The 27,985-nt window shown below is 46.0% G+C and overlaps 1 protein-coding gene across 2 annotated transcripts; it reads left to right on the forward strand.

Annotated features, from left to right (window-relative positions):
- Positions 1 to 83: 83 nt before the first annotated feature.
- LOC136553763 (cystathionine beta-synthase-like protein) lies at positions 84 to 27,948 on the forward strand. Of its 2 annotated transcripts, XM_066545528.1 has the most exons (17): positions 84 to 195; positions 6,910 to 7,042; positions 7,949 to 8,160; positions 8,985 to 9,091; positions 9,852 to 9,986; positions 13,105 to 13,184; positions 13,622 to 13,756; positions 14,279 to 14,348; positions 16,400 to 16,491; positions 16,826 to 16,951; positions 18,102 to 18,186; positions 18,348 to 18,453; positions 19,205 to 19,279; positions 19,978 to 20,112; positions 21,215 to 21,323; positions 23,761 to 23,845; positions 25,173 to 27,948. In XM_066545528.1, the coding sequence occupies exons 2-17, from the start codon at positions 7,001 to 7,003 to the stop codon at positions 25,280 to 25,282; spliced, it is 1,704 nt and encodes a 567-aa protein (XP_066401625.1). In that variant the 5' UTR covers positions 84 to 195; positions 6,910 to 7,000; the 3' UTR covers positions 25,283 to 27,948. The 2 variants fall into 2 exon arrangements, 1 of the variants encoding a protein (XP_066401625.1); XR_010783218.1 differs by lacking the exon at positions 25,173 to 27,948 and having other exon boundaries at positions 19,978 to 20,089.
- Positions 27,949 to 27,985: the final 37 nt, after the last annotated feature.

Genomic DNA, 27,985 nt, shown 5'->3' on the forward strand with positions numbered 1-27,985 from the left:
GGCGCGGCGGGGGCGGGGCCAGGGCGCGCGGGGGGCGGGGCCTCGGCTCGCGGGCTCCTCTTAAACTCCGCGCATCTTCCGCACCTTCATCTTCCTCTTCCTCCTCATCACCATCATCCTCCTCATCCTCCTCACAGGCTCCATCCCCGCCGTGCCCACAGCGGCGGTGTCCTGGGCAGGGTCCGGATCGCGCGGGTGAGGTGGCGGCCGGAGCGGAGGGCAGGGCAGGGCGGGTCCGGCGCATCCCGGTGGCCGCAGGTTGCATCATCCGCGGGAGCGGGATCGGGGGGGCGAGAGCCGGGGGTGGACGTGCCTCTCATCCCGGAGGGGATGGATGGGGCATGGAGGGCTGCAGCGGAGTGCGCGCAGAGGCTGTGGATGCTCCCTGGGTGAGGATATTCCAGAACCGTCTGGATGCCATCCCGTGCCATGTGCTCCGGGACGGCTCTGCTGGAACAGAGCGCTCGGACCAGGTGCAGCACTGTGGTCCCTTCCATCCTGAACCATCTGTGGTTCTGTGCTGCTTTTCTCTTTCGGTTTTGCAGTGGAGGAAGAGGCAGCTGCGGGCGAGGGGAGCCCCAGAGCCGCCCCGGGCGGTGCTGGCTCCGCTGCGGGGGCCCGGGACGGTGCCAGGGAGCGCCTCCTCCGAGCCCGGAGCAGAGATGGGCTCTCTGCTCTTCCTGCAGGCTCTCAGGATGACTTTGTGCCTTTTGGGTCTCCCTCGGGGTTTGGCACCTGGTCTTGGCTCGCTGCCCATTGTTCTCGTGGGTGCCATGAGGTTCTCCCGCAAGGTGTCTTTGGCGAGTCTGGCTGGACCATGAACCTTATTTTTTACATTTAATTTCATATATTCCCCCTCCCCAGCCGGGAGGGATCTGAACTTGGCTAGGACCCGAGGGAGCTGTTCAGCAGCAGTCATTTGGTCATCCATATTTATCTATAATATACCGAGAAAACTTTCCCTTCCCAATATATTAATAACGCTCCCGGTGTCTCGGAGCAGCTGTAACTTGTAAGACGAGTGATTCTTCTGCTTCTGGTTGAGTATCCAGTCTGCCGTGTATCTCTGTGCTCCCAGAGCCTCTGGCCACGGAGGTTTTGGAGTGCTGGGCCCCGTTCCAGCGGGGTTGCTCACTCTGCTCACCCTTGCCAGGGCTTTGTTTGCTGGTCTGAGGTGGTTCCGCAACGCTTGCGCTGTGGAGAGGCGGAAAAACACCGAGCGTGGAGGCAGGGGAACGTGGGGATCCTGTGTGGGAGAGGAAAGGTGTTCCTGGGGAGCTGGGACCTGCTCAGAGCCTGCTGCTTCTCTCCTGCTTAGATCACCACCGATGAAGTGGGGTCTGGGTGCTCCTGTGGTCTAGGGGCATTTGCACTGAGCATCCTTCTCCAGAGCAGCTGGCGGCCCTTGGTGCCCTGCCGTGCCCTGTGTGTGTTACCCAGCTTCCCTGAAGAGGAAGAGGAGGTTAGAAGCAGAGCCTGCTGCTAACAAGGTGGTGGCAGCCAGGGGCAGGAGTGACCCATGTCCTGCAGTGTGCAGGCTCAGGGACTGAGCTGGCACTGGCAGCAGGGCAGCCTGCCAGGGTGGCTGGCATGGGCTGGCCCCTGGCTGCTGGCCTGGGCATCCTGCTCAAAACACAGGAGCCAGGCACACAGCAGTGCTGTGCCCTGGGCATCCTGCTCAAAACACAGGAGCCAGGCACACAGCAGTGCTGTGCCCTGGGCATCCTGCTCAAAACACAGGAGCCAGGCACACAGCAGTGCTGTGCCCTGGGCATCCTGCTCAAAACACAGGAGCCAGGCACACAGCAGTGCTGTGCCCTGGGCATCCTGCTCAAAACACAGGAGCCAGGCACACAGCAGTGCTGTGCTCTGGGCATCCTGCTCAAAGCACAGGAGCCAGGCACACACAGCAGTGCTGTGCTCTGGGGATCCTGCTAAAAGCACAGGAGCCAGGCAAACACAGCAGTGCCCTGCTCCTGGCTGCCCTGGGGACCCTGCTAAAAGCTCCACAGAGTGATGGCAGCTGGTTTTTCCCACCTAATATGCATCAGCCAGAAGCTGCCTTCCTGCCCATGTCTCTGCCAGCCTCTATCAGAGATCCCTGGGCCAGCAAAAGCTGTGGAGCCTTGCAGGAGGCAGCACAGTGCTGGGGAAGGGGTGCTGTGCTTCTGCCTGTCTTACAGAGCTGGCCAAAAACTGAGAGCAGCTCCCTCTTTTTGTCCTGCTGGGCAGCTTGCTTAATTTCTGAGCATGGAGTCCTCCTGTCCCTGAGCTTGGTGGGCTGGGCAGATCAAGAGCACTGCTGCAGTGCTGGTCCATCTCTGTGTGCTCAGGAGGGGGAACTTAGAAGGGAGGAAATGCTGAAAGCTTCTGACTGCAGCAGGTAAAAACACAGACAAAGCATGCTCCAGTCTTTTCTCAGATGCTGCTGTGCTCCTGAGACATCAGGAGAGTTATCACATGAGTCCAGGCTGGATGAGCTCAGGAGACGGAGCTGTCAGACACCTGTGTGAGGGCTGCAGGCACAGCTTCGCTCCTCTGGGGGCACAGCAAACTGAACCCCCCCCCGCTCCTCCCTGGCTGGTTTCTAGAATAACAATTGCCACAGCAGTGGAAGTTGCTTTGCTGCCAGAGTTTGATCTTTGCAGTGTTACAGAGGTGAGGGCATTAAAGAGCTGCCCCTTTCCTTCCAGAAAGTTCTGAGTGTGCCAGTCTGGCTTTTGAACAGTGATCATCAAGAGGATGTGCATGTTCTCACCTGCTCTGTAGGAGAAAATGGAAATAAGACTTGGGATTCTTGAAGGATCTCTTCCTAGAGCCAGATGTTAACTCAGGTTGCTTCAGGTCACTTGATACCTCCTGGCACAGGGCAGGGATGGCTGCTCCTGAGGAAGTGACAAGGACACACACACACAGACTCACAGAGAAACCAGAGCAGCAAAACAACCCAAATGTTTGCCTTTCTCCTTAATCTGTACTGAAAAGTATTTTTACAAAGTAAAAATTCTCCAGAGAAGAAATCCATTTTGATTTAAGTGAAATGTACATCTTTAAGTCTGTAGTTAGAAAACATGGCTATTTAGCCTGACTGCAAAAGCCTAAACTCAGAGAAACTGCTTCAGTGAAAGACAGAAATAAAAAAGAAGAAACAAAAAGTGATAAAAAGAAACAGAAAGACTGCTGTGAGAGCAAGTCAACCTGACCTAAGAATAAAGAAGAACTAGCAGCAAATGTCACGCAAAATTCGTAAAGATGAATATGTATGAACCTGTTGGGAAGTTGTATGCATATGGATTTGAGAAGAGGATAAAAAAATCCTAAAGTTCCCAGAAGTACGGATGTCTTTTAAAGAGAGTAATCTCCACATGCTCCAGTGCTGTAATGAACACACCAGCTTTACAACTGTCACAAAGTTGAAGAGTTTTCAGTTATCCCCACAAAACATGTTCCAGCTGTGCTGTTTCCAAAGGCTGGATGGGTGCTGCTGCATCTGGGTCCCTACAAAGACACCCTGTGGTGCTCAGGCTGAGCAGAACAACTGTTCTGCAGTGCTTTATTTGTGCCTGCTAAGCATCAAGTTTCCCTTTCTCAGGTGCAGCAGAGAGAGGGATGAGACACAGGAATTCTGTATCCCATCCCAGCCTGAGCAGCATTTCCCTGGGATTCAGCTCTTACACCTGCCTCACATCCCTGCTTCATCCCTGCTCCAGGCCAGGCTCAGCTCGTTTGCTGTTGCTCAGGGGATGTTTGAACAGTGCAGTGCATTAGTGCTGAGAGCCATGGAAACTGCAGCTCCTGACTCACCTGGGCACTGAGTTCAGCTCAGGATTCATTTCACTCACTGGCCCTCAGTCCTGTTCTCGAGGAGCTGAGAAATGATTTAGGTCTTGGCTTCCCTGTGGAGATGGACCCAGGGGTGTGAGCCTTGCCCATGAGGCCTTCTGGATCTCATCCCTCTGTCCCACTCCTCTTTATGACTTAGATTTAAGTGGTTTTGTAAATTCTCTTTCTGATTTTTTTTTTCTTTTTTTTTGCCTTGTGTGATCTTGGAACACAAGCCCTGTGAGGAACGTTTGAAGGAGCTGGGCTTGTTTAGCCTGGAGAAGAAGAGGCTTAGGAGTGACCTTATTGCTCTCTACACCCAAAAGAATAATAAAGTACTGGGATGCTCTTCCCAGGGAGGTGGTAGAATCACCATCTCTGGATGTGTTTTACAAAAGCCCATCCATGGCACTGGGTGCTATAGTCTGGTTGAGGTGTTAGGGCATGGGTTGGACTCGATGATCTCAGAGGTCTCTTCCAGCCTCATTCATTATTCTGTGACTCTGTGATCTGCAGATACAATAATGGCAGGAGCTAGTCGGGCTTTTCTAGTTGGACTCTACCCACACCCCCAGCTGGCTATGGGAGTGTTCCCCTTTAGAGGAAAATTAAATTCAGACTGACAGATTCTTTTTGCTAAAGATGGTCTCCCTTGGCCTCTGCTGAGCAGTGTTCAGCTACAGAAGCAGAGTTGCCATCCTTCTCTCCTGCTTCTCCAGAAAATAAAATGCTGTTTTGGGCCTGTAGGGAGGATCAGGGTGGGGCTTTGGATGTCCTAGACCGTGTCTGACCCCATTTTGCTGAGGTGGTGTCACCTAGGGCTGTAAGAAATTATTTATGTTGCTTAAGGTTTGTGTTTGGTGACAGGGTTTTTAGCTTTTTGTCTCTCTCCTTTATTTTTGTTCAGAGTTGAAGCCCTGTTATTGAAGCTTTGATCAAACATCAAGTATTGCCATTATGAAGATATGAGAGAATCTCACAGCTTATTTGAGGGCAATAAATACAGCTTTTTCTCAGTTTCTGCTGTTCAAGAAGTAATGGGAGTTGCTGTTAGTAAATTATTAATTTTTTTTTGCCTTACAATAAAGGAAATGAGATGCTATTGCTTTGCCCAGTCCAAAAGGCAGCTTTTTGAGAGCCACATTAATTTCTTTCCTGCCATCAATACAAAGAACAAATACTGTAAACCTCTTAATTTTTGTTTTTTACTGCAATGATTTTTCTCCCTCTTTCATCTCAGTTTTTGGACACTCTTGAAAGACACTGAGAGCTGGTGTTTTAAAGCTTTTAAAGGTTTTTTGCTCTTATTTTATGATAACTTGGAAGCAGAACAAAATTTTCAGTATCTTGTTTCTAAACATTTGCTGCTTTTCTCCTGTATTTTGAAATTGTTTGACCCTTTGGCAGCAAGGCCCATTTTTAGCTGGACTTTGTCAATATTGTCAGTGTTACCTGTGGCACAGGCACTCACTCTCTGTGTCCAGTGTTTCATGCCAACCTTGAAAAAATCCTCCAGTATTTTTCCTTTCCCAAAAAAACCCCAGTGATACTCTGGACTGTGAACCAGAGTATCCTAAAAGGAGAAATGAGGGCTGGGTTTCACTCTGGAGCTGGGACTAAGCTGATTGCTGGTGGCAAAGACAGGTTGGTGTTGTATTTTGTGTATTTATGGCATCTTTGCTTTTTTAGACTGGTGTCTCTCATTCTAACCCTGGTTAGTAGTCTATGGCAGGTTATAATCCATCTATAACAGATTATAATCCATCTATAACAGATTATAATCCATCTATAACAGGTTATAATCCATTTTGGCTCTTGGGCATGTATTAACCTGATTAAATAGAATTGTATCATTTTGGTGGCATGGAAATCTTTTTGTTGAAGGAAAATTATTTCAAGTCTTAGTCTGGAAAGTTGATCTTTTCAGAGGTTTTTTGTTTTGTGGGGTTTTTTTGTTTGTTTGTTTGGGGTTTTTTTTGGTTTTTTTTTTTGTTTTTTGGGTTTTTTTGTTTTGTTTTGGTTTTTTTTTTTGTTTTTTTTTTTTGTTTTGTTTTGTTGTTGTTGTTGTTGTTTCGTTTTGGTTGGTTTGTGGGGTTTTGTGGGGTTTTTTTGGGTTTATTTTTGGGGGTTTTTTTGTCCCCTAGAGGAGAGCAGTTTAAATGCTTTAAGCATTGCAGTGGTTAGTGGCCTGTGTTAACTTACAGGATCAAATACTGAATTTCACTGATGCTGTGGTCCAGATTTTTTTTCCAGTTTTCTCAACTCTGTGAGATCTTAAATATGTGTTTTGTGTGCATCTGCCAGGAGGATGAAGCCAGGGACCCTTTCCAGCACAATTAAGTAATGGAAAGAGCTGAACCTTGCTGCAAAACAGTGATGAGAAAACAAATATCAGGGGGAAGAAAACACTTCATGCTTCCCAAGATTTCAGCCAGATTTTTGTCTGTATTTGACAGGAAGCAGCCAGGCTCTGTGAACAAGTGGTAGGAGAAATGCACTCACTATTTTGTATTTACTAATTTCTGGAGCTAAAACCATGAAGTGTTTACTGTGTGTATTTTATGCAGCACCCCTGAAGCTGTGCATGCAATACTCGTTAATTTTGGGTAGGAACTCGTGAGATTTTGCTCTCCTTGAGGGTGGAGAGGCCTCTGTTCCTGGATAAATCCTTTTCCAAAGTTGTGTACAGGGTCTTTTGGGGACAGCACCATGAAGAACTGTACTGAACAAACTGTGTTTCCTGTGAACTGAAGTATTTCCTGTTACTTTTTGTGGCTTTCAAGCTCCTGGAGTTGCAGAAGGTCTGATAAAAGATGTTTTGTGCTTGCTGTGGAGGACAGGGCAGAGGGAAGATTTAGTAATGCAGGAGGGACAGGGTCAGGGCACCCTCCATAAATCCTGCACAATTTCTCTGCTTCATGATTTATTTTTAATCCTGTTTATAGAAGTCATCTTCACTTTTTTTTTTTTTTGCAGCTTCTTTTTTTTTTTTTTCCCTATGAAAAAGATTTGTGTGTTTTGCCCCTGTGAGAGAGTTTCCTGATTGTTTGGTCTTTTTTTTTTCCTTCTAACTTGTATGATCTGCAGATCTTGGAAGAGGATTCCAGTCCTGTGACCCACAGCAGTTCTTCTCCTGAAGAAAATCCAGTTTTCTGTGCCACCACCCCCACCAAAAACCATGGAGAAGTTTGTATCAGAAAAGCCAGTTCCTGTCTCTAAGGTACTCACAGCTCTTTGGGGAATACTTGTTTCTTAATCAGGCTAAGCAATATTTCTTACCAAGACAATTAATTTATTTACCTGTATATATGTATGTGTAAAAAATATTGCCTAAATTATCTGGTTTGTTCCTTACTTGTTATATCTAAAGGCTGGGTTTCCAAAATGTTGTTTCAGAATCATAAAATGTGTTGAAATAAAAGAGTTACTGAAGCAGAGGCCCAAGAGAGCTCTGGAAAGTTCTGGATTTCTCTGCCCCACCCCATTCAAGGGATTAATAAATAAAAATAAATAAAGTAAACTGAAGGGATTAATGCTGGGAGTATTGGAGTGAAAGTTCAGGCTGAACAAGGGGAGAAATTTCCATTTTTATAATTTTTTCCATTTTTCTCTTTGGCTGGAGAACTTCCCAGGGAAGGGGCAAGGCCAGGAGGTTTCAAGGCCAGGTTGGACAGGGCTCTGAGCTGGAGGAAGGAGCTGCTGAAACCTTTCTGGAAGAGTTCTCTGTGACCACTCAGCCATGCAGAGTCCTCTGGCACAGTTTTCTAATTAGTAACCAAGCAGCCTCACTGTGTTCCAGTCTGCTTGGAATGGGGAGGTTTTTATTTTTTATTTGAGAGAGCTTTTGGTGTGGGTGGGGAGTCTCCCATGAGAATAGCCCTGGGTTTTTTGTGTCTGTGGAGGCTGGTTACAGTGAGCCATGTATGTTTGAATTATCTTTGTGTAGAGCACTGTGGTGAGCCTTTGCTCCCAAACTTGCAGTGCAGGTTCTGGTGTTGGTGATAAGGATTTGGCAAATGATGCTGGAACACTTTCCCATCCTCACAGCACTCTGGATCAACATCAACTCCTTTTTTTTTTTCTTCTTTTTTTTCTTTCCTTTTCTTTTCCTTCTCCCTCCTCCAAGAATGAAATCCCTACTCTTCCTTCCCAGAAGAAGCCAGATACCAACTCATGCCCTCATGCACCTGCCAAGAATTTTGTCTCTGGTGGGGTGGGCACTGAGAACTGCAAGGCTAATGAGAAGGAGAGGCAGTGGATCCGCCCTGACACACCCAGCAAATGCACCTGGAAGCTTGGGAAGCCCCTCTCTGCCTCCCCCCATCATCATGCCACCCTGTAAGTGTTACCTTGTTTGCTGATTTTCAGCACAAACCCAGCTCTGATTAATCCATGTTTTGGATCAAGGACTTGGGGCTGTGAGTTTGTATCCAGTGGATATTCCTTTGAACTAAAATAGCTAAAATAACCAGCTTGATAAAGGGTGTGGTGGTACCAGTTGTGGGTTTCTCTGGGTCTGGATTGAAGGCACTTGAGATGGTGTTTCATGTTCACACTCAGGTGTTTATTATTTCTTATCAGTAAAACAGTCTCACTGCTGTGAGTTCTGCAGCTTTTCATCAGAAGGCACAAAATGGCAACAATCTCTTGGTACAAGGACTTTTAAGACTAAACTATCCAATGAAGAACTGGCACCTGGATTATTTTCCCTTTTAACCCAATAACTGATCCCAAAGAGCTGCAATGGGGACTTTTCTGCCCAATTACAAAATGCCACCCAAACCCATGGAGAAGAAGGAAGAAGAAGCATGAAGAAGAAACCCAGGACAACACCCTGTGCCCTCCATCTTGCTGCCATCCAAAACATACTAAAAACCCCAAAACCCAAATTTCTCAGCAAGTGATGCACCTACATTGCTCTCTATAATCTATTTCACACTTTTGTGGATTCTGGTCTATCTTGAAGTCTGGGAAACTTTCTCCATGAATGAGGGTCAGAGTCAGTGCTCCCCTGGGGGTCAGGGCACCCCAGAGCAGACAGAGAAATATTCCTGGTGCCCTGGAATATTCTCCACAAAAGGAGAAATAAAAAGCAATAAATGCTGTGTGGTTGTTGTGTGACCCCTCTGTGAATGCACTGACTTTGTTTGTGTTTGTACCAGGCCAGAGCCTCCGAAGATCCTGCCCAGCATCCTGAATAAAGTTGGCAATACACCTTTGGTGCGGATCAACAAGATTGGGAAGCACTTTGGGCTCAAGTGTGAACTCTGTGAGTTGCTGCAGGCAGAGAACAAACTAGAAACACTGGTTCAGAAACTTGGGTAGCTTGGGTTAGTAGTGTCATATCACCTGGGCTCAGGAGTGCAGGTGATTGGCAGGAAATGGTGAGGAAAAATTCCTGGTTTTCCCTGGTAGATTTTCTGTGTTTTAGGATTTCGTAATCCAAAACATCTTTCAGTTTGTACCTCATGAGAACAATTTGTGCGGCTTTTCCATTTCTGTAGAAAACACAAAAATGTTTTTCATAGAAAATAATTTTTTGAATTTAAACAAGTTGTGTGAAGTTTTTGACTGATTCTCCTGTTCAGAGTATTCATCAGTGTGTGCAAAATGCGGCTCTGCAGTTACCACTAAAGATCACTGGAAATGATTAAAGGGGTGAAATGGTCAGTGGATGTTTTTTTGTGTTTGGTTGGGTTTTTAACCCAGCCAATACTGTATATTAATACTGTAGATATTAGGAGGCTCTGATCAGAGTGCTGAAAGTTGCTGAAGGGATTAATGCTGGGAGTTCTGGAGTGATGGGAGAGAAACTTCACTTTGATCAGAACATTTTTGGCTGGAGAACTTACCAGGAAAGGGGAAGGAGCAAAGAAGGCGAGGGGAAAGGGGCAAGAGCAGGGTTTGAGGCCAGGTTGGATGGGGCTTGGAGCAACCTGTTCTGGTGGAAGGTGTGGGTGCCCAGGGCAGGGTGAGGAGCTGGATGAGCTCTGGAATGCCTTGCAGCCCTGCTGGTTGTGTGTTTGCAGTGGCCAAGTGTGAGTACTTCAACGCGGGGGGCAGCGTGAAGGACCGCATCAGCCTCAGGATGGTGGAGGATGCTGAGAGAGCTGGGATCCTGAAGCCTGGGGACACCATCATTGAGCCAACCTCTGGGAACACAGGTAGGGCATGGAGAGGCTGAGGAAAGTGTGGGGGAAGTGCTGTGGTGGCTTTCCTGGAAAAGGCACGTTTGAGATCACAGCCTGTGCAGGGAGGGAAGGGAATCTCTTCTGCCTGCCTGGTGCAGGGAGCAGTGCCTCTCCCACCTCACAGCAGGAACAATTCTGAACTGTCCTCTGCTGACCAGAGCAGGTGGGAAGGAGTTCTGCTAAACTGCAGAGCCTCTTTGATTTAAAGAAAGTAAGTGCTAGGCCAGACTCACAAAAGTCTCGGGAATTCAAGTCTGACTGAAATTATTGTGGAAAAAAGCACTCATAGGGCTGGTGTTGATGCCTTGTGTAGGCTGACCCAGAGCAGAGGCTGGGCAGAGCTAAAGAATAAAGCAGGGATTTATGAAAAGGCCTCCATGGATCCACCTTGGGCAGCACCAGAGCCCAGCCAGGGCTGCACCCAAGATGAACCAAAATGGCCCCAAAATGCACGGCCGGGCACGGGGTCTCTCCCTGGGATCAGTTCTGCTCCATTTGCATCTTGCAGTTCATTGTCCCATTCCAGCTTTAGCCCCTGCAGTCCCACCCTGCTTGTTTTTCTCTCTCCAGCCCACGGTGTTTGTGCTCCTGGGCTGAGATTTGGATCATTTGTCCTTGGTGCCCAGCTGGAGCAGGAATTGTTTTGTCTCCCTGCTCTGTGCACAGAGCTCACCATCCCATAATATGAAGTTCAGAACCACACGCTAAAGCAGCACAGAACCTGAAAAATACAAAAGCTCAAACCTGAGTGAATCTGGATCTTCCCCTTCTTTCAGCTGGGGAAGTCCATGGTTCCTCTGTCAGGTTTGAGGAGCAGCCCTTTCCATGCTGGTACAGGGGAAATGGGAGAGGAGCTGCATCCTTACAGCACTGCCTGACACAGCCCCTGCACACCTGGATTGTCAGCAGATTCCACCTGGGCCCACATTTCCTCCTTGGAGGCCTGGAGGAAGGAACAATCCCCTTAGGTCAGGGCATGGACAATCTGAGCAGTCTGGAGTTAACTCTGGGCTCCTGTGTCAAAGCTGTTGTCATTGTGTTAAGCTGCTCTACTCATGGGGACTCAAACACACCTGGAATATTCCCCCTGGAGTCAGATATAAAATTAATAATATAGTGAAATAGGAATAGTTAAGTGTCTAATACACTGCCTCCTCTGAGGAGTTCATGGGGTGAGCCACAGCTGCCCTCCTGCCTGCTGTGCTCAGGAGAGGAGCCTGGTCCTGCTCCTGCCTGAACTCTTCTCTGCACTTCCACCCACGGCTGCTCCCTGACAGAGCAGGCAGGTTTGTTCTGATGTGACTGGAGGGGATGAGCTGATCTGTGAGCAGCTCCCCAGCTGCAGCAGGAAACTGGGAAGTCACATCTGTTGGCTCAGGAGCTGCTCTGGGACTAATTCTGGGGACATTCAGGGCATTCTGGGGACATTCAGGGCAGCTGAAGCCTTGGTGAGTGTGGCTGTAGCTCCTGCCTGAACCATGGCCTGGAGTGGAAAATATCCTTATGTGTTGCATTCCTCCAGTATCCAAGGTCCTACCGTGACATCTCTCTCTCTGGGTCAGTACCTGATAAATGATTCTACTTGCCACAGAATCCAGAAAGGCAGAACTGAAGGAGATACTGGGCAATTACTTCAGAAAGCTGATTTTTTTTTTTTTTTTTTGGTCACATAAGAGCAAAGAGCAGGGCACACAGTAACCTGAGAGAATTGGTTTTTGCTCTCTACTGCTCAGAACTACTGGGTATGTTAAATGTGAGAGCTAATGTGTTATATTTTTATCTTCTCTGCATCCCAGTTCTCCCTCAGCCAAAGTCCTGTTTTGATGTTTTTCTGCATTTCCAGGTCAGTAGCAGAAAGTACAAAGTATTAGAGTTCAGGTCTCAAAATCCTCTCTTCATCACAGACCATAAGGAAGATATTGATGACTTCTCTTCAGCCTTTGGCTTTAATGAAGCTGCTGCTGTCTTATTTATTTGTGTATTGCTCATCCATATTTATCTGTAATATACTGAGAAAACTTTTCCTTCCCAATATATTAAACACCACTTTAGTTGTTTGAGGTGTGGGTTATGCTTCTCTTATAGGAACAGTTAAAGATGATTAAGGTGGGGGATTTTTTTCTCCCACACAAAACCAGAGGCAGCTTTGAACAAGCAGGTCTCTGTGTAGGGTGAGCTGCATGTGCTGGTGCCCAGAGGAGCAGGGGAGCTGCAGCCTGACCCCTCACACCTCTCAGCCAACCTGATCAGCTCAGGCTGTCCAGCAGGGAGGGGATCTGATAGCAGGTGTGAGCAGGGAGGTGATCTGATAGCAGGTGTGAGCAGAGGGGTGATCTGATAGCAGGTGTGAGATCTGATATCAGGTGTGAGCAGAGGGGTGATCTGATATCAGGTGTGAGCAGAGGGGTGATCTGATAGCAGGTGTGAGATCTGATAGCAGGTGTGAGCAGAGGGGTGATCTGCTACAGGTGTGAGCCTCTCTTCCCCAGGGACAGCTCTGCTGAGCTCAGCCCTTCAGGTGAGCAGGCAGGAGTCAGGCTGGAGGTGGAGATGTTCAGAGTGGAAATGAGATGTCTGTCTCCAGCAGCCAGGGTGCTTCACTGTGGTGGCAAGCTGACACAGTGTGTTAGAACCTCCATCACCATCTAAATAATGTGTTTTTATACAGGGCTTAGTTTCAGCACATTGCAAATAGGGATTTATGCAGCAGTGAGTCAATAGAGGCTCTGCAGACCTTTTGGCAGAATCAAAGTGATTTCTCCCATCTCCTCCAGCTTAAAGCACATTCCTTTCCCAAATTACTTGTGGAAGAATGAAGTGGGTGAGAGAGGAGGAAGGTGATGTGCATGAGGCCAAGCCAGCAGTTTGCACAAGCCAAGCTCCCCCACCCTTGGCTAAACTTTCTCCGGGCTGTGAACCTCAAACAAGGATCGGCCCCTGTAAACCCCACAGGCAGAAACATTCCCTCTGCCACCCCTCTGGAGGCTCTCTGGTGGAAATGGTGGAAGGCAGGGCGTGCCAGAGCTGGCCCTGTGTGTTCTGTGCCCTGCTGCTGCTCACTGAGTGCTCTGTGTGCCTTTGTTGCTTGCAGGGATCGGGCTGGCCCTGGCGGCGGCAGTGAAGGGTTACCGCTGCATCATCGTCATGCCAGAGAAAATGAGCATGGAGAAGGTCAGAGCTGCTTCTGCTTGCAAGAATTTAAACATAAACATGTCTGCACTTGCAGAGCTCCTGCTGCAGATCATTGCTGGGCCTTCAGTAATAAAGGGGCAGGCTCTTGGCCAGGGAAAACTCTGCTGAGGCGCTGTTGCCAGTGCCCGGAGAAATCCAGGCTGGCTGGCCATGGATGGGAAATGTCTTTAGGGCCCATCCCCAAAGCACTGCCACTTTGAAAACTCCCATAATTGTTTTAAATACAGACAACCTGAGGTTTGCCTGGCACACTGAAGGGGTTACCTGTGCCCCAGGTGAGCTGTGCCTTGCTGAGCGGAGGGTGAAGGGAGACAGTGCTGAAGCTTTGAATATCCTGCAAATATTCTGGCCTTGGGGGGTGAAGGGAGCCTGTTGAGGGTGTTTTGGGGTTTTGTGACCACCTTTATTTGCTGCAGGTGGATGTCCTGAGAGCTCTGGGTGCTGAGATTGTGAGGACCCCAACTACAGCCAGATTTGATTCTCCTGAATCTCACGTGGGAGTGGCCTGGAGGTTGAAGAATGAAATCCCCAATGCACACATCCTGGACCAGGTGAGAGCCAGGGTGTCAGAGGTGCAGGTGCAGCATGGAGGAGGCTCTGGGGTGTTCTGGGTTGTCTGTTCAACACTCTCCATGTGTCTCTGGAGGAGAAGATGCCCCAGATCTGGAGCGGGAGCTGAGCAGTCACCACGCTGTAGGAAAGGAAGTTTTTACAGTCACTAGAGAGCAGCAATGAGCTGGTGTTTGCCAGAACTACAACACTCAGGGTGTCTGTTTCCAGTGAGCTGGCAATGCTGTGAGGAAGAATGGACCCAGGGGTCATATTGCTAGGAGTGCTGTCCCACAGACAGGACTGATTTCACATGGAGGGTGCTGGCACCTTAGCACTGCGCTTAAATTAGGTCACTTAGGAGGCCTAGTTCCAGATAATACACAATGAAACATTCTGCAGAGAGCATTTTTTAGGTGTTGTGGGGTTTGGGGATTGTTTGAAATGTTTCTGAACTCGCTCAAAATGTGATTTTTGTACTTTTGATCTGCCTTTTCATACTTGTGATGTGCCTTTGAATTTAGTACCGCAATGCCAGCAACCCCCTGACCCACTACGACACCACAGCTGAGGAGATCCTGCAGCAGTGTGATGGTAGGTCTGCTCTACTGCTGAACCCTTCCCAGAGCCCCTGGCTCTTAGGTGCCTGGAGAATGAGCCCTCAGATGAGAAAAGCACATGGATTGTGATGAAGCAAACCCCATACGTGTGCTGTGTGCCATTAGAGAGTTACCTTGTTTCAGTGGTTGTGGTATTTTCTGGGACCCCCAAGGAAGGAAGGAATGATGAACCTGACTCCCATGTTATTAGAAAGCTAATTTATTACTTTATGATCTATATTATATTCTATTCTATAATATATTTATATATATATATAATATATATTCTTTAATATTATATATTAATATAATAAATGTATATATATAATATATAATAGATATACATATATTATATTAAAGAATACTAAACTATACTGAAGAATATAGAAAGGATACAGACAGAAGGCTAAAAAGTTAATAATGAAAACTTGTGACTCTCTCCAGAGCCCTGACACAGCTTGGCCCCTCTTGGCCATTGAGTCAAAACAATTCTCAGCAGAAACCAATGAAACAATGTCCAGACACATTCCAAAGGAGCAAAATGCAGGACAGGCAAATCAGATCATTATTGTTTTCATTTTTCTCTGAGGCTTCTCAGCTTCCCAGGGGAAGAATCCTGGGCAAAGGGATTTTTCAGAAGATATGACAGTGATAAGTGGTCATAGTAATGATTTTTTTTTTCCATTAAAGAAGAATTCTTTGTTTTTTAGACTTCTCTGCCTGTGATCAGGTGGAGAAAGCAGTGGTGTGTAAGTTACCTTAAACCCCCCCCCCCCCTCCATAGGTAGACTGGTATGGAATAGGGTCAGTCTTTGATCACAAATACAGAAATAAGTGTTCTAACATTCCCAGAGCAAATACTCCAATACACTGGAAGCATCTTCACTTAGGAGTGCAGATGTGGTCTCCATAGTGTGCTCCTCAGGAGCACAGGCTGCTCTGTGTCACAGCTGTCACCAGCAGCACCCTCTGGCTCTCAGGGCTCTCTCCAGAGCTGGCTCTGGGCAGCTGAGCCCCAGCAAGGGCTGAGCTGAGACAGCAGAGCTTCAGCTGGGCTTGTTCTCAGCTCAGGAGCTGCTTTGGGAGCTGTTGGAGACATTCCCTGTGATGCTGCAGCATGTGGGCATTTCCATAGTGCACAGAAGGGGATCATAGGAAGGCTCCAGACCTGCCTTATTAAACAGTGCAGTTTCTGATTGGACCTTCTGATAAGAAAATCAGCAATTAAATTTATTCACACAAAGGTGAAGACCACGTGGAAGGTTCTCCTCTGGCTGTTCAGAGGATTTGCCTTGTCTTTCTGTAACAAACTTTGAGTTAAACTGAGTACACTTTTACAAGCTGCCATCCCACAAACTGAGAGTCCAGATGAGTTCCAGATTTAGGCTTCTTGTTTTCTATTTACTTCCCCTTACAGCCCAGGCACTATTCAGTTACCCCTGCTTGCTGGGGTGTTATTCTTTTGGCTGCTAAGCAATTTATTTTGTTTGTGAATTGGTGACCTTTTAAAAATCCTTTTTTTTTTTTAATTAACAAAGCTGTCATGTGGATGCACCAGAGAAGCTGTAGGTGGTGACACAGGGATGAACTATCATATCCACACTCACTCTGAGTGCTAGTGACCAAAATGGCCTTTTCCACATGAAAATGAGGGAGTAGTTGTGTTAACACTTCTCTTGTCCTGCTCTTGGCACTCACTCAGTTAATTAACAAACATAATGGGCTGCTCAGTTTAACTCAGAGAATGAGTTATGTGTATCAGCAGATACAGGAACAGGAAAACTGCAGCTGTCAGCTCTGTGGGCCGCATCCAGCTGTGTCCAAAGTGCCACAGATTGGTGCCATGCCAGGCCTCTGGGTGGACATTTCAAAACCCTTGTTGGAGAAAATGATGATTGAGCAATGCAGTTTCAAGGCAAAGAGTCCTACCCTGCCCTTTTCAGCCACTTTGTGCATTTTTATTGAGGAAAGTCCATCCTTAGGAGTGAGCTTTCAATCCATCCTTCTACTGGAGATTTCACCCTTCTCTCCCACACCCTTAAACAGGAAAGGTGGACATGGTGGTGGCCACGGCTGGCACAGGAGGGACCATCACTGGCATCTCCAGGAAGCTGAAGGAGAAGTGTCCAGGCTGCAAAGTAAGTGAGGACCCCACTGCTTTTGGCTTTAGCATCTCCTCAAACTGCTCCCCTTGGCACATCCCACTCCTTGTGAGGCTCTCTGTGGGAAGCTCTTGGGTGTTCTCAGTTAAAAGGTGGCTCTGGCTGCAGAGAGGGTTTCAGAGTGTCTAAAATCATCATGCTCTGGTCCCACTGGTGACCAGAGCTCAGGTTTGGCTCAGCAGATGAACACTGACACTCAGATCACTCCATGGAGTGCCTGGGCTGCCTGTGTGCCACCAGCAGCTGTGACAAGGCCAGTGCTCTCCAAAGCTGTGTGTCTTGGTGGCCTGAGTGGAAACTGCTTCTCCAGATTATAGGTGTGGATCCTGAAGGCTCCATCCTTGCTGAACCAGAAGAACTGAACAAGACTGACAAGACAATGTATGAAGTGGAAGGAATTGGATATGATTTTGTCCCCACAGTGTTGGATAGATCTGTAAGTCACATTGCTGGGTTTACTGCCCTTTGCCCTCTGCTGGGATGCAGGACTGAGGTTAAAGGCAGAGGAAAACTTGGGGAAGTGTTTCTTCAAGCTGAAATGGAAGGGCTAGCAGGCAGAACTATTCCTCTTCTTTCCATCAGCATAAAAAGCCCTTGAAAGGCTTCTGGCCACATTAGTTTTACAATTCTAGGTCAAAATGCTGTGAGTAGATAACATTTTCCTACAACACACACTTAGTTTCATGCTTAAAAAAACCCCATAACACATCAAAAAAAAAAAAAAGTCATGAAACACACACAATAAAAATAAAACTGTTGAGTTTGTGAGGGTCCCCAGGACGAGGTGAGAGATGAGGAATTGAGAATCTGACTCCATGTTCTCAGAAGGCTGATTTATTATTTTATGGTATTATATTATATTAAAATGCTATAGTAAAACTATACTAAAGAAAGAGAAGGATATGGACAGAAGGCTTAACAAGAATGAATAATAAAAACTTGTGACTGACTCTTCAGAGTTTGGCACAGCTGATGGTGATTGCTCATGAAGTAAAAACAATTCACAGGAAACCAATCAAACATGCACCTGTTGGTAAATAATGTTCAAACCACATTCCAAAGCAGCAAACACAGGAGCAGCAATCAGATAATTATTATTTGCATTTTTCTCTGAGGCTTCTCAGCTTCCCAGGAAAAGAAATCCTGGTGAAGGGATTTTTCAGAAAATATGACAGTGACATAAAACAGACACACAGCAAAGAACACCAACTTACCAATCACAAAAAAACCCACAAAGCAACAAAACCAAACCTTCCAGCAGAGCATCCCAGCCCCTCCTGGACAAAGGGGTTAAGACTGTCCTGAGCAGAGCCTGTGTCCCTGGGATGCCTTCCAGGAGGGGAGGAAGCTGATGCTGTCTGAGGCTGCTCTCACAGAAGGGTTCCAGTAAGGAGCCTTTTGTGCTGATGTGTTCATTTTACCTTGGCAAAAATCCCCACTTGGCATTTGGAGGAGGATGGAAACCCCAGGCTCAGTAGGGCAGCTGTTCCCTCAAGGAGCCAGGGCTGAATCCACCCTGGTGGTGCAGTTCCCCTGTCCCTCCCCAGTTAAACAGAGCCTTGTTTCTGTCTCCTGCCCCTGCCCAGACAGTGGACCAGTGGTACAAGAGCAATGATGAGGAGTCCTTTGCCCTGGCACGGATGATGATCCGCGAGGAGGGGCTGCTGTGTGGTAAGAGCAGGCAGGAGCCCTCTGCCTTCCTCTGATGCACATCAGAGACCTCCTCCCACTTCACATCTTGTCCTTCTCTCTCTGGGCTCCTCTGTTCTGTCTGCTCCTCGCCTCTGATGGGTCCCATGAGGTGGTTTGATGGTTTTGCCCCTGTTCTGCAGGGGGCAGCTCGGGCAGTGCCATGTCTGTGGCTGTGAAGGCAGCCAAGGAGCTGAAGGAGGGTCAGCGCTGCGTTGTCATCTGCCCTGACTCCATCAGGAACTACATGTAAGGACCTGCTGCTCTTCTTCTCTGGGGGAGGGATGAGGGAGTCCCTCAGACCTTGGAACACCCAGTTATCCCAGCAAGGAATGTCTTGGGGGTACAAATTCTGAGCTGTCTAAAAGGGGTCTGGCACATGGAGCAGGGAGGGTCTTTCCCCCTTTAAATGTGAGCTCTGATTTCAGTAGATCATCATCACTGGTTAGCATTTCTCACAGCAAAGGCCTTGCTTTCACTGTGTTATTTGTGGGGATCACTGGTTATCCCACTCCTGGAAGGGTTCCTGTGCCCACAGCAGGGTCCAGCAGTCCTGCAGCAGCAGCAGCAGCCACACTCAGGGTGAGTTTGCAGGTGGAAATGCCAGGGCTTTGAGCTGTGCTGAGAAGTTTTTCTCCAATCACATTGAAACATAACCCAAAACATGATATTTTTAGCTGAGTTTCCTCACCCATGTTACATCCAGCTCAATATTAGACAAACAGAAGCTGCAGACAAAACAGATCTCCATTCCAGGCTGTGTCTCTGTGGTATTGCAAGGGGCTGATGCAGTTGGAGCTTTGTTTCCTGTGGGATTCCCTTTTGTCCCCATGAATATTTCTTCTCCATGCCCCTGCCAGCCAAGCTTGGATGGCCAATGATGTCCAGTTTCCAATTCTGCTTTATCTGTTGGTGGCAGTGAGCTGTGAACAGCTGTCTCTGTTTGCTGTCAGATGTTCAAGCCCTGCTAATGAGTTTTTCACTTCCTGGTGCTCTGCAGGTCCAAGTTCTTGAGTGACAAATGGATGATTCAGAAAGGGTTCATGAAAGAAGAAGACCTTGGCAACAAACCCTGGTAAGCCAGTCACATCCATCTGGATTTCCATCAGTCTGTTCAATCCAGTTTATGGCAGCTGCTAATTTAAAGCTCATTTCAATTTACACTTCTTTGATTTAGCTGATCTTCCATGCTATTGTCTTGTGCAGCTGTTAATCAAATTTGCTTTAATTAGTTGACATCTTTCCTTGAATTGTATGACAGCAGCAGAGAATTTGGTACTTAATGATTGGGGTTTTTTTAGCAAAAAGTGTTATATCTGGAATTTTAAAAAAAGGAAATATACAAAGAATCCTTCCAAAATCAGAGTTCTTGAGTGCAAAGCACTGCAAGTCTACATAGCTAGAAGGGAATCTTCCCTTGTTGTTGTCTATAATAACTGTAAAAAAAGATAGATCTTTGAGTAGGAGTGCAAAATTTTCTGTGTGAGAGATAAATAAAGAAATTGGGGAGATCAGTGCTCTCTACTATCTGTAATCACAGAAAGCAGATGAAATGAGGAAAAGGGTTTGATTTTCAAGCCATCTCACACTTTAGACTTTCTGATGCTGGGAATAACACCTGAGAGCCCTGAAGCTTTATTGACTCTGGCTGAATCCTGACTCTCCCTTGCAGCCTTTGTCATTCCTGTGCTGCTGGAGGCCACTGGGCACCAAAGGGCTGGTTCTGTGTTCTCCATAAAACTTGCATGGGATTGTTTTTCACTCCATTCCCAGGTGGTGGAACATCAGCATTCAGGAGCTGAGCCTCTCTGCCCCCCTGACTGTGCTTCCAACTGTTACCTGTGCCAAGACTGTGGAAATCCTCCGGGAGAAGGGATTCGACCAGGTACCAGTTGTTGATGAATCTGGGTATGTGCACATCTATCACTCTTCATCCATTTCTATCACTCCCCTCACCAGGTCCTCAGGGTTGTCTTTTAAATGCTTGCTGGAAATAAAATGTCTTCTCACCCATCATTTTTCATTTATTAACACAGTTCAGAAATGTTGCCTTTAACACACCAGTGCTGGGCTTTGTGTTTTCATGCCAGGATTGTCCTGCCCTTCACATTATTCTAATGATTATTATTAACGATATATTATTTTATGATATTGTATTATATTAAAGAATGCTATACTAAAACTATACTATAGAAAGAGAAGGATACAGACAGAAGGCTTAACAAGAATGAATAATAAAAACTCGTGACTGACTCCTCAGAGTCTGACACAGCTGATGGTGATTGGTCATTAAGTAAAAACAATTCACAGGAATTGCTTTTACTTACTCATTGTGTCTCTGCAGGATAATTTAATTTCTTTTAATAATACTAGTTTAACTTAAAGAAAGCAAAAATTCCTGTTTAAAACAACCAACCCCAAACATGCCCACGTCTATCAGAGCTTTCTTCAGCACACTGTGTTACAGTGCAGGGCTGCAGTGACCCCCATAAACCAGGGTTTTCCAGCAAGCTGGAATGTTCCTTATCACCCTCAGCCCTCCTGCAGACAGGCTGAGTATTGAGGAGTTGCTCAATTGTGCTGACCTGAAGGATGAATTCTCGTAGATCCTCACAGGGAGAAGGGAAATGACCCCAAGTGGGGTGAGCTTGTCTCTGGCTGTCACACCTTTCAAAAGGACAGATGGGAGTGTGAAAAAATGAAGTAGTTTGTGCTTTCCAAAAGCTCTCTGAGATTGCAGGCAGCTCTCTCCAGCTGCAAGGAGCAGAGATGAAAAGGTCCTGGTGCTCAGAAGGACCTGCAGCACCTTCTGCCTTGTGTGTGTCTCCAGCACCTCTGAGAGCTATCTGTTTCCTGCAGACACACAGAATCCAAGTGTGCCATCAATAATGCTGCATTATTACCATGAAATAGCTGACTCCTCCAGGCTGGCTGGGAGTGGATGCTTTTTTTTACAGGAGCACCCAAAGCTTTTGTGTTGTTTATCCCTGTCCTGTCTTTCCTTCCCCAGGGTCATCCTGGGCATGGTTACCCTGGGTAACATGCTTTCCTCACTGCTGGCTGGAAAAGTTAAGCCTTCTGATGAAGTCAGAAAAGTCATCTACAAGCAATTTCAACAGGTAGGCAGGTGTATTCTGCAGCTCCTGGTTGCAATACTAGAGTAGGTGTGCTAACACTGCACAGGCTGGGTGAGGTACACCTGGGGCCAAGCCAGCAGCTGTTACTGAGAACAGAATTTCCTTTTAAAACCATGGAATGCTTGACTTAGTTTCCACCAGGATTTAAGTTCCAGCACTGTCCCAAAGTGGGTTGAGGGCTGTGTTCTGGAAGTGTGTTTAATGCTTCTATTCAACCTGTGAACCACCCGAAGGGTGCTGGTTCTTTATGGACAAAAGTGAATTTATTTTTTCCTCCCCAGACAGATAATCCAGCATCATGGGGACATGTGGTGGGTAACACAACTGCCTGGTTCATGTTCTGTCTCCCTTGGACACCTCAAGAGTTTCTGGGGCTGGTGGTGTGGGGTGGTTTCTGGGGCTTCTCTGGTGCTGGCTGCATCAGCCAATTCTCTGCACTTCTGAGGTTGTGGCTCTTGCCATGGGCAGCTCAAAGGCTTCTTTAGTAAAGAACAGCTTAACCACTTATTTTCCCTTTATTTCTGATATTTTCTTGGTGGAGGCTGGAAGGGGAGTGACACAAGCTGTGGTACTGCTGACATGTTAACTAAAAATGGTTATTTTCCATTTGAATTGATGGGTTAATGGAGGAACATGGTGGAATGCACATAACCTCAGAAGTATTGTGGATTTTGCTTCTCTTGCCACTTTATTCAAGCTGATTTGGCTTGTTTATGAGTGAAATTGGGATTTCCTTGTCACCAAAAATCACTTCTGGTATCCTACATGGCTGCATCAAGTAAGAGGATAAGCCTGCAAACCAGGGTAAAAGTACATTTTGGGAAGGATGGGTGTTTTGGCTTTTTTAGGTTGTTTAGAGAGGTTGAGGATTTCCCATCCCTCTTCAAGGCCAGGCTAGATGGGGCTCTGAGCACTGTAAGATAGTGGGAGGTGTCCCTGCCCACGGCAGAGGAGCTGATGATCCTAAAGGTCCCTTCCACCCCAAACCATTCTGTGATTTTATAACATGGGCAGCCTGCTTTGGTAGGATCACCTCATTATTATATGATAATTCTTAGAATGGAAGCAGAATGGTTAGAGCTTTTTTTGAAAGTCCCTGGTACAATTTCAAATCAGGGGATTTGAAATACCAGTCACAGGATAATTTTCCAACCCAAACAAGTGCTAGTGGAGAGAGGAGCCATCCTTGTGCAGTCAGATGTTAGTTCCAGGGGTTTGGCTTCCCAGTCATGTGTAGTGTAGTACTTACTGCCTAGAGACCCAGTAAACTTAAAAACAAAGCCTAAATGTGGGAAAACCCGTGGGCAAAATGTTTAAGAAGGTTGAACAAGCAGGTGAAAACTCTGTGGGGGTTCTGTTAGATTTCCACTGAGCATCTCCAGGCATTTTTATGCCTTCATGGCTGTCCCAGTGCTGCCAAGGGGCTGCTTGTCCTGGTTCTCTGTAGCCTGCCCAGTCCCTGAAGACAGATTTGGGACTGATGGGTGAATCTGTGGCAGATTTCCCACCTCCTTCCTTTCCTGGCCCCCAAGTTTAGGGATTGGTTCCTATGGCAGGTCTCTTAAACACAGGCTGCTGGGAATCCTCTGACTCCACTCTGTGCTCCAGTGCAGCCCAGCTGTTCATGCTGTGGCATTTATTTCTCACAGAGAGGCTTTTTGAACCTGCAGTGCAAGACTCTTCTTTGCTGTGAGTTCCTTTAGTAAAAGGATGTTAGATGGGGCATGCTGGGGAGAGTCACCTGCTTAATGGAGCTGCTGCTTCATCTCTTAAGTCATGTTTGAACAGTTTTAGGCATTTTTTTAAATGATTGCAGCAGGTGATTGCTGAAGTGTTTGGAAATATCTTTATTTTTTCCAGAGTTGACACAGGTGGTTTCTTGTTCAGTCTTAGCAAAGTTGAGCTTCACAAAGAAAATGAATTATTAAATCTCAGTTCCTTGATTTGCACCCAAATCCTGTGTTAGCTGAGCAATCTTTCACCCTTGGTTTTGGTTTTGGCTTGTTTGGGCTTTTCTGCCTTTGCAATGATTTTCAGCCTGATTCATTCACTTTTTCAATCTTTTTAAAATAAAATCACCAAATATAAAGACTTTTATGGTCACTTCTTTTGTTGAGAGACATGGAACACTTAACCTTCTTTGATTGCTAGCATTTTTCAGATCTTCATTAAATTCATTATGTTTACAGAACCAGAAGGAATAACTTCATGTAGTGGTTAGTGCTTTTTGGAAATTAGAAACAAAGAAAACTGATCCTTTAAGTTGGCCTTGATTTGTTGGTGTCTTCTAGTGCTTCAGGTGGGAGCAGAACACAAATGCTGATGTGTTGATTTTAGTTCTGTACAAAGTGTATGGGGATTATTGACTGCTAAACATAGAAAGCACTGTTTCATTCAAGTTCTGTAACTCTCTCCTCAGATTAACCTGAAAGACAACTTGGGGAAACTCTCTCACATCCTGGAAATAGACCACTTTGCTCTGGTGGTTCATGAACAAATTCAATGTGAGTACAAAGTGCTGCACCTTGTGAGGGCAAATCTTTGAGTGGCAACAAGAAGCAAGTGAGAGTGTTAATTATAAAGTGAGCTCTGAAGAAGCAAAATCCTCATTTTGTGTCTAAATTTGTGCTACTGAGCCTAATTTCCACCCCTGGAGGTGTTCAAGGCCAGGCTGGATGGGGCTTGGAGCAACCTGGGAGAGTGGAAGGTGCCTCTCTGCCTGTGGCAGGGGTAGAACAAGATGATTTTAAAGTCCCTTCCAACCCAAACCATTCTAGGATTAGTAAGACTAAATAAATCTTCAAATCTCAGGTATATCACTCTTATATGGGAATAATATTTTGTCCTGTTTAATCTTCCTAATAGCAGACAACTTTGCAAACTTACAAACACTGAGAAATGAGACTGAAAACACTGAGACACTGAGACTGAAGACAATATTAAGTTGTGCCAAATAAATTTGTCTTTAGCTTCTGAACTGGAAAAAGAAAAGCCATCAAATTTGGGGTTGTTCCTGATAATCTCCATAAGGATGTGCTCTTGGTTCTGAGTTGACCATTTCTAAACCTGGAGTCTTACTGGAAGCTTGCAGTGAAACAGAGATTGAGTTAAAAAAAAAAAGCCCAGGACAGTCCAGCTGACTGGAAAAACTGAGAATAGAAGTAGATTAAACATCTCAGTACAGGCAGACTTCAGGAACTGGAATTTAGACAATTGATAAAGGGCAGGAGGTTGTGTGGCCATTTGGTTCCCAAGTCCCAAGATAATGACAAAGTCAGTTGAACTTGTGCTCTCAATGCAGCAAAGATTAAATGGTTAGTACATTTTTCGGATATAAATGGGGTATTGTGGTTTTTATATTGATTCTGTGGTTGACAGGGATGCAGGAAGATGGTTGTGTCACATTTCCTCCTCAAAATGTGGCTCCACTGGGCCATTCAAGTGGCCCCTGGTTCCAGTGGGGTAATGCCACTTGCAGCTGTTTCAAGTAATTAAGGTTTGAGGAAAATACACTTTATAATTAACAAGAGAGCCTGGTTGGAATTTTTGTGTCAGAACAATAAATCCACTGGATCCTTATCCTTCCTTCCATAAAGTTCCAGTGTCCCTTTTGATGAGGGGCCTTTCTGAGCTGAAAATCCTTGTCACTACTCTGTGACTCTTGGCCAAAGGTGCTTTTTGTGTTCTCCCTCTGTGTGCCAGGGCCACCCAACATCTCCAGGCTGGTGGAGCTGGGATGGCTCAGCTCCCCCATTTCACAAACACTAAAACCAAGCAGGAGGGGGTGTGTTTGTGCCTCCTGGAGCCAGAATTCCCTTTTTTCCCCTGCAGATCACACGGATGGCTCCTCCAGCAAGCGGCAGATGGTGTTTGGCATCGTGACAGCCATCGACCTCCTGAACTTCGTCACCGCGCGCGAGAGGGAGAGGAAATCCAACTGAAGGCAGCAGCAGCCTGGGGCCTCCTCAGCAGCATTCTGCAGCCTCAAACAAACAATCAGGTTCATGTCTTAAGTAGAATGGATTTTTTCTTTTTTTTTTTTCCTTTTTTTTTTTCCTTTATTTTTTTTTTTAAATTCTGAAAATAAGCAGTTTGCCATCCTGCTGTCAGCTACCCTACCAATGTGTCCTGCTGTATTGCCCAGCTTCTGGGATATTGTTTCTTAATCAGGCTAAGCAATATTTCTTATCAAGACAATTTATTTTTTTACCTATATATATATATATATATATATGTATGTGTAAAAAATATTGCCTAAATTAAGTGGTTTGTTCCTTACTCATTATGTCTAAAGGCTGGCTTTCCAAAGTGTTGTTTCAGAATCATAAAATGTGTTGAAATAAAGAGTTACTGAAGCAGAGGCCCAAGAGAGCTCTGGAAAGTTCTGGATTCTTCCCCCCCCTGTTTAAAGATGTTAAGTTAGATATTACCTGTGTGGAGACAAAATTGGGACTGAGGCATGGGGAGAAGAAAGGAGAGTTTCCCTTTTGGTGGCATCACTGTAAAACAAGAAAAAAACCTCAGGGCTGAAGCTGAGACTTGCTCTGCTCTGAGGAAAAGCTGGTTTGAGTAGAAGCATGGCAGTGAAGTGACAAACATCAGCCAGTGACTGTTTCACACAGTGCACCAGCTTTCCCTGCCATGACAGACCTGTTTTTTTTCCCCAATGTATCCTGATAAGTAAGCACAAGTAAGGAAAGATTTAAAAGGTAAGATGAAGCATATTGCCTGCAGATTTTTTTTAAATCATGCTGTTTCATCAGTTACCTTCCTCTTCCTCCCCATTTATCTCAGAGTGCCTTTTCTGTGCCTGTTTCAGGAGAGCCAAAGATAATCTGTCAGGAGCTGTGAACTCTTCCAAGTCCTGTTCAGGTGCTCCTATCCTGTAGTGCCTTATTCCAGGAGAAAAGCTCTGCATTGGCTACCCCTTCAGATTAGGGCTATTGCTGAAGGCAAGTGACCCATCCTTACCTTAAACTGTGGTTTGCCATTAAATTCATACACTTCTTTAAGATTTAAGACAGCTTTTCCCAAGGCTCTGGGAAAAAAATTACTATAAATCTAAAAATGTACAAATTCAATAGTAATTGAAAGTTTCTAAAGAGTGATTAATTTCTTTCTGCCATTGTAGATGTCACTGCTGCTAGATTTTGGCATTACTTGGAATATTTACTTTACTGGCTTTTATCTGATTTTTTTTTCCCATTTTCCATCTGACCTTTGCTGACAGCAGCAGGGAGGGAGGTGCTTGAGTAGCTGAGGTTTGTCCTTTTCCCTTGTCAAACCTGACCTGACTGAATTCAGCAAGAAATATGAAAATGGTAGAAGGAGGTTCCCAAAGCTGCTTTTCAGAGCAGCACAAGAGGGGAGTTAAAGGTGGGGCAGCAAATTAGTCATTTATAAAAAAGTATAAAGATTTGAATCTGTTTTTCTGGTTCACTGTTCATACATTAATCCCTGTAGTGCCATGGAAACTGGCAGTATTGTGGAGTGAGGCACAAGGGGTGTTAGAAATGGTGGGGAACAGGGGATGGGAATCTAGACCATCCCAAGTAAGCCAAAGGATCCAGAGAAATTCACCTTCTCACCCTGGGGTTTGCTAAGAACAGGAGCTATCTCCTCTGCACTGGCACAGGGAGGAGAAAGCTTTTCTTACTCCCCATGGTGATTCCAGAGGAACTGGGTAAATAAATGGAATTACTGCACAACCGAAAAACTTTCCAGAGCTCTTTCCCACGGCAGGGGTGAAGGCAGCAAAGAGAAAGGGACAGGGAATCCAGCAGGGCTGAAGTTCCTCTGCTAAAGCTTCTGAATGTGATGCTTTTTTGCATGTCTGAAAACCTCATTGCTGGCCTGGTCCTGGTTAGTTGTGGTAGGGCTGATTAAAACTGGGCTTATCTTTGTTTCAAGTGCTCTGAAGACCAAGAAAGACACTGCAGTTTGTTCAGTCTTTTACCTGAAATTGAAGGCCAGAGCCTGAACAGACCTGTATCTTTTTTTCCTGAAGTGAGTGCCTGCATCTTCTGTTTACCTTTGCTGCTTTTGCAAGCACTGACTAAACCTGGAAACTATTTTGCACATGGATATTTTTATGCAACAATTTATGCTGTATTTGTCACTCTAAGAGATTATCAGTCCTAAAGTTGGCTCTGCAAAAATATTTCTTATTTTCTGACCTGAAGACAGCTGTTCAGTAAAATCTGTACAATATTTTGCAAGCAGTTACCAGGCAATGACTTAAGGTTCATTTTCACATTGTCATGTCCAATGTTATTTCCCATGTCTTGTACAAGCTGGGGCTGATTCCAGAGCTCTGGCTAGCAGTGGTTCCTCTGAGCAGCCAGACCAATCTCATCTGCCCACCAAGCTCATTTCTGAAAACTTCTGTTTGCTATAAATCTCACACGAGGCTGACTGTCAGGAGTTTCCTGACATTGCCCCTGTCATCCAACAGCTTTTCTTACTGTGCACTGTCAACTAAGGGAAAGGGAAGACTCCTTATGCTTCAAGGAGCTGGGAAAAATCACCACTATGAGCTGTATTTATTGCACAGATGTTCACAAATGTACCATACAAAAAGTTTAATAAAAGCTGTTTGATTGCAGAATGGCTCTAGGTTGTTTGTTTGTTTTTTTTTAATGCCA

Source organism: Molothrus aeneus, chromosome 2, assembly GCF_037042795.1.
Source record: "Molothrus aeneus isolate 106 chromosome 2, BPBGC_Maene_1.0, whole genome shotgun sequence".
Taxonomy (NCBI): domain Eukaryota; kingdom Metazoa; phylum Chordata; class Aves; order Passeriformes; family Icteridae; genus Molothrus; species Molothrus aeneus.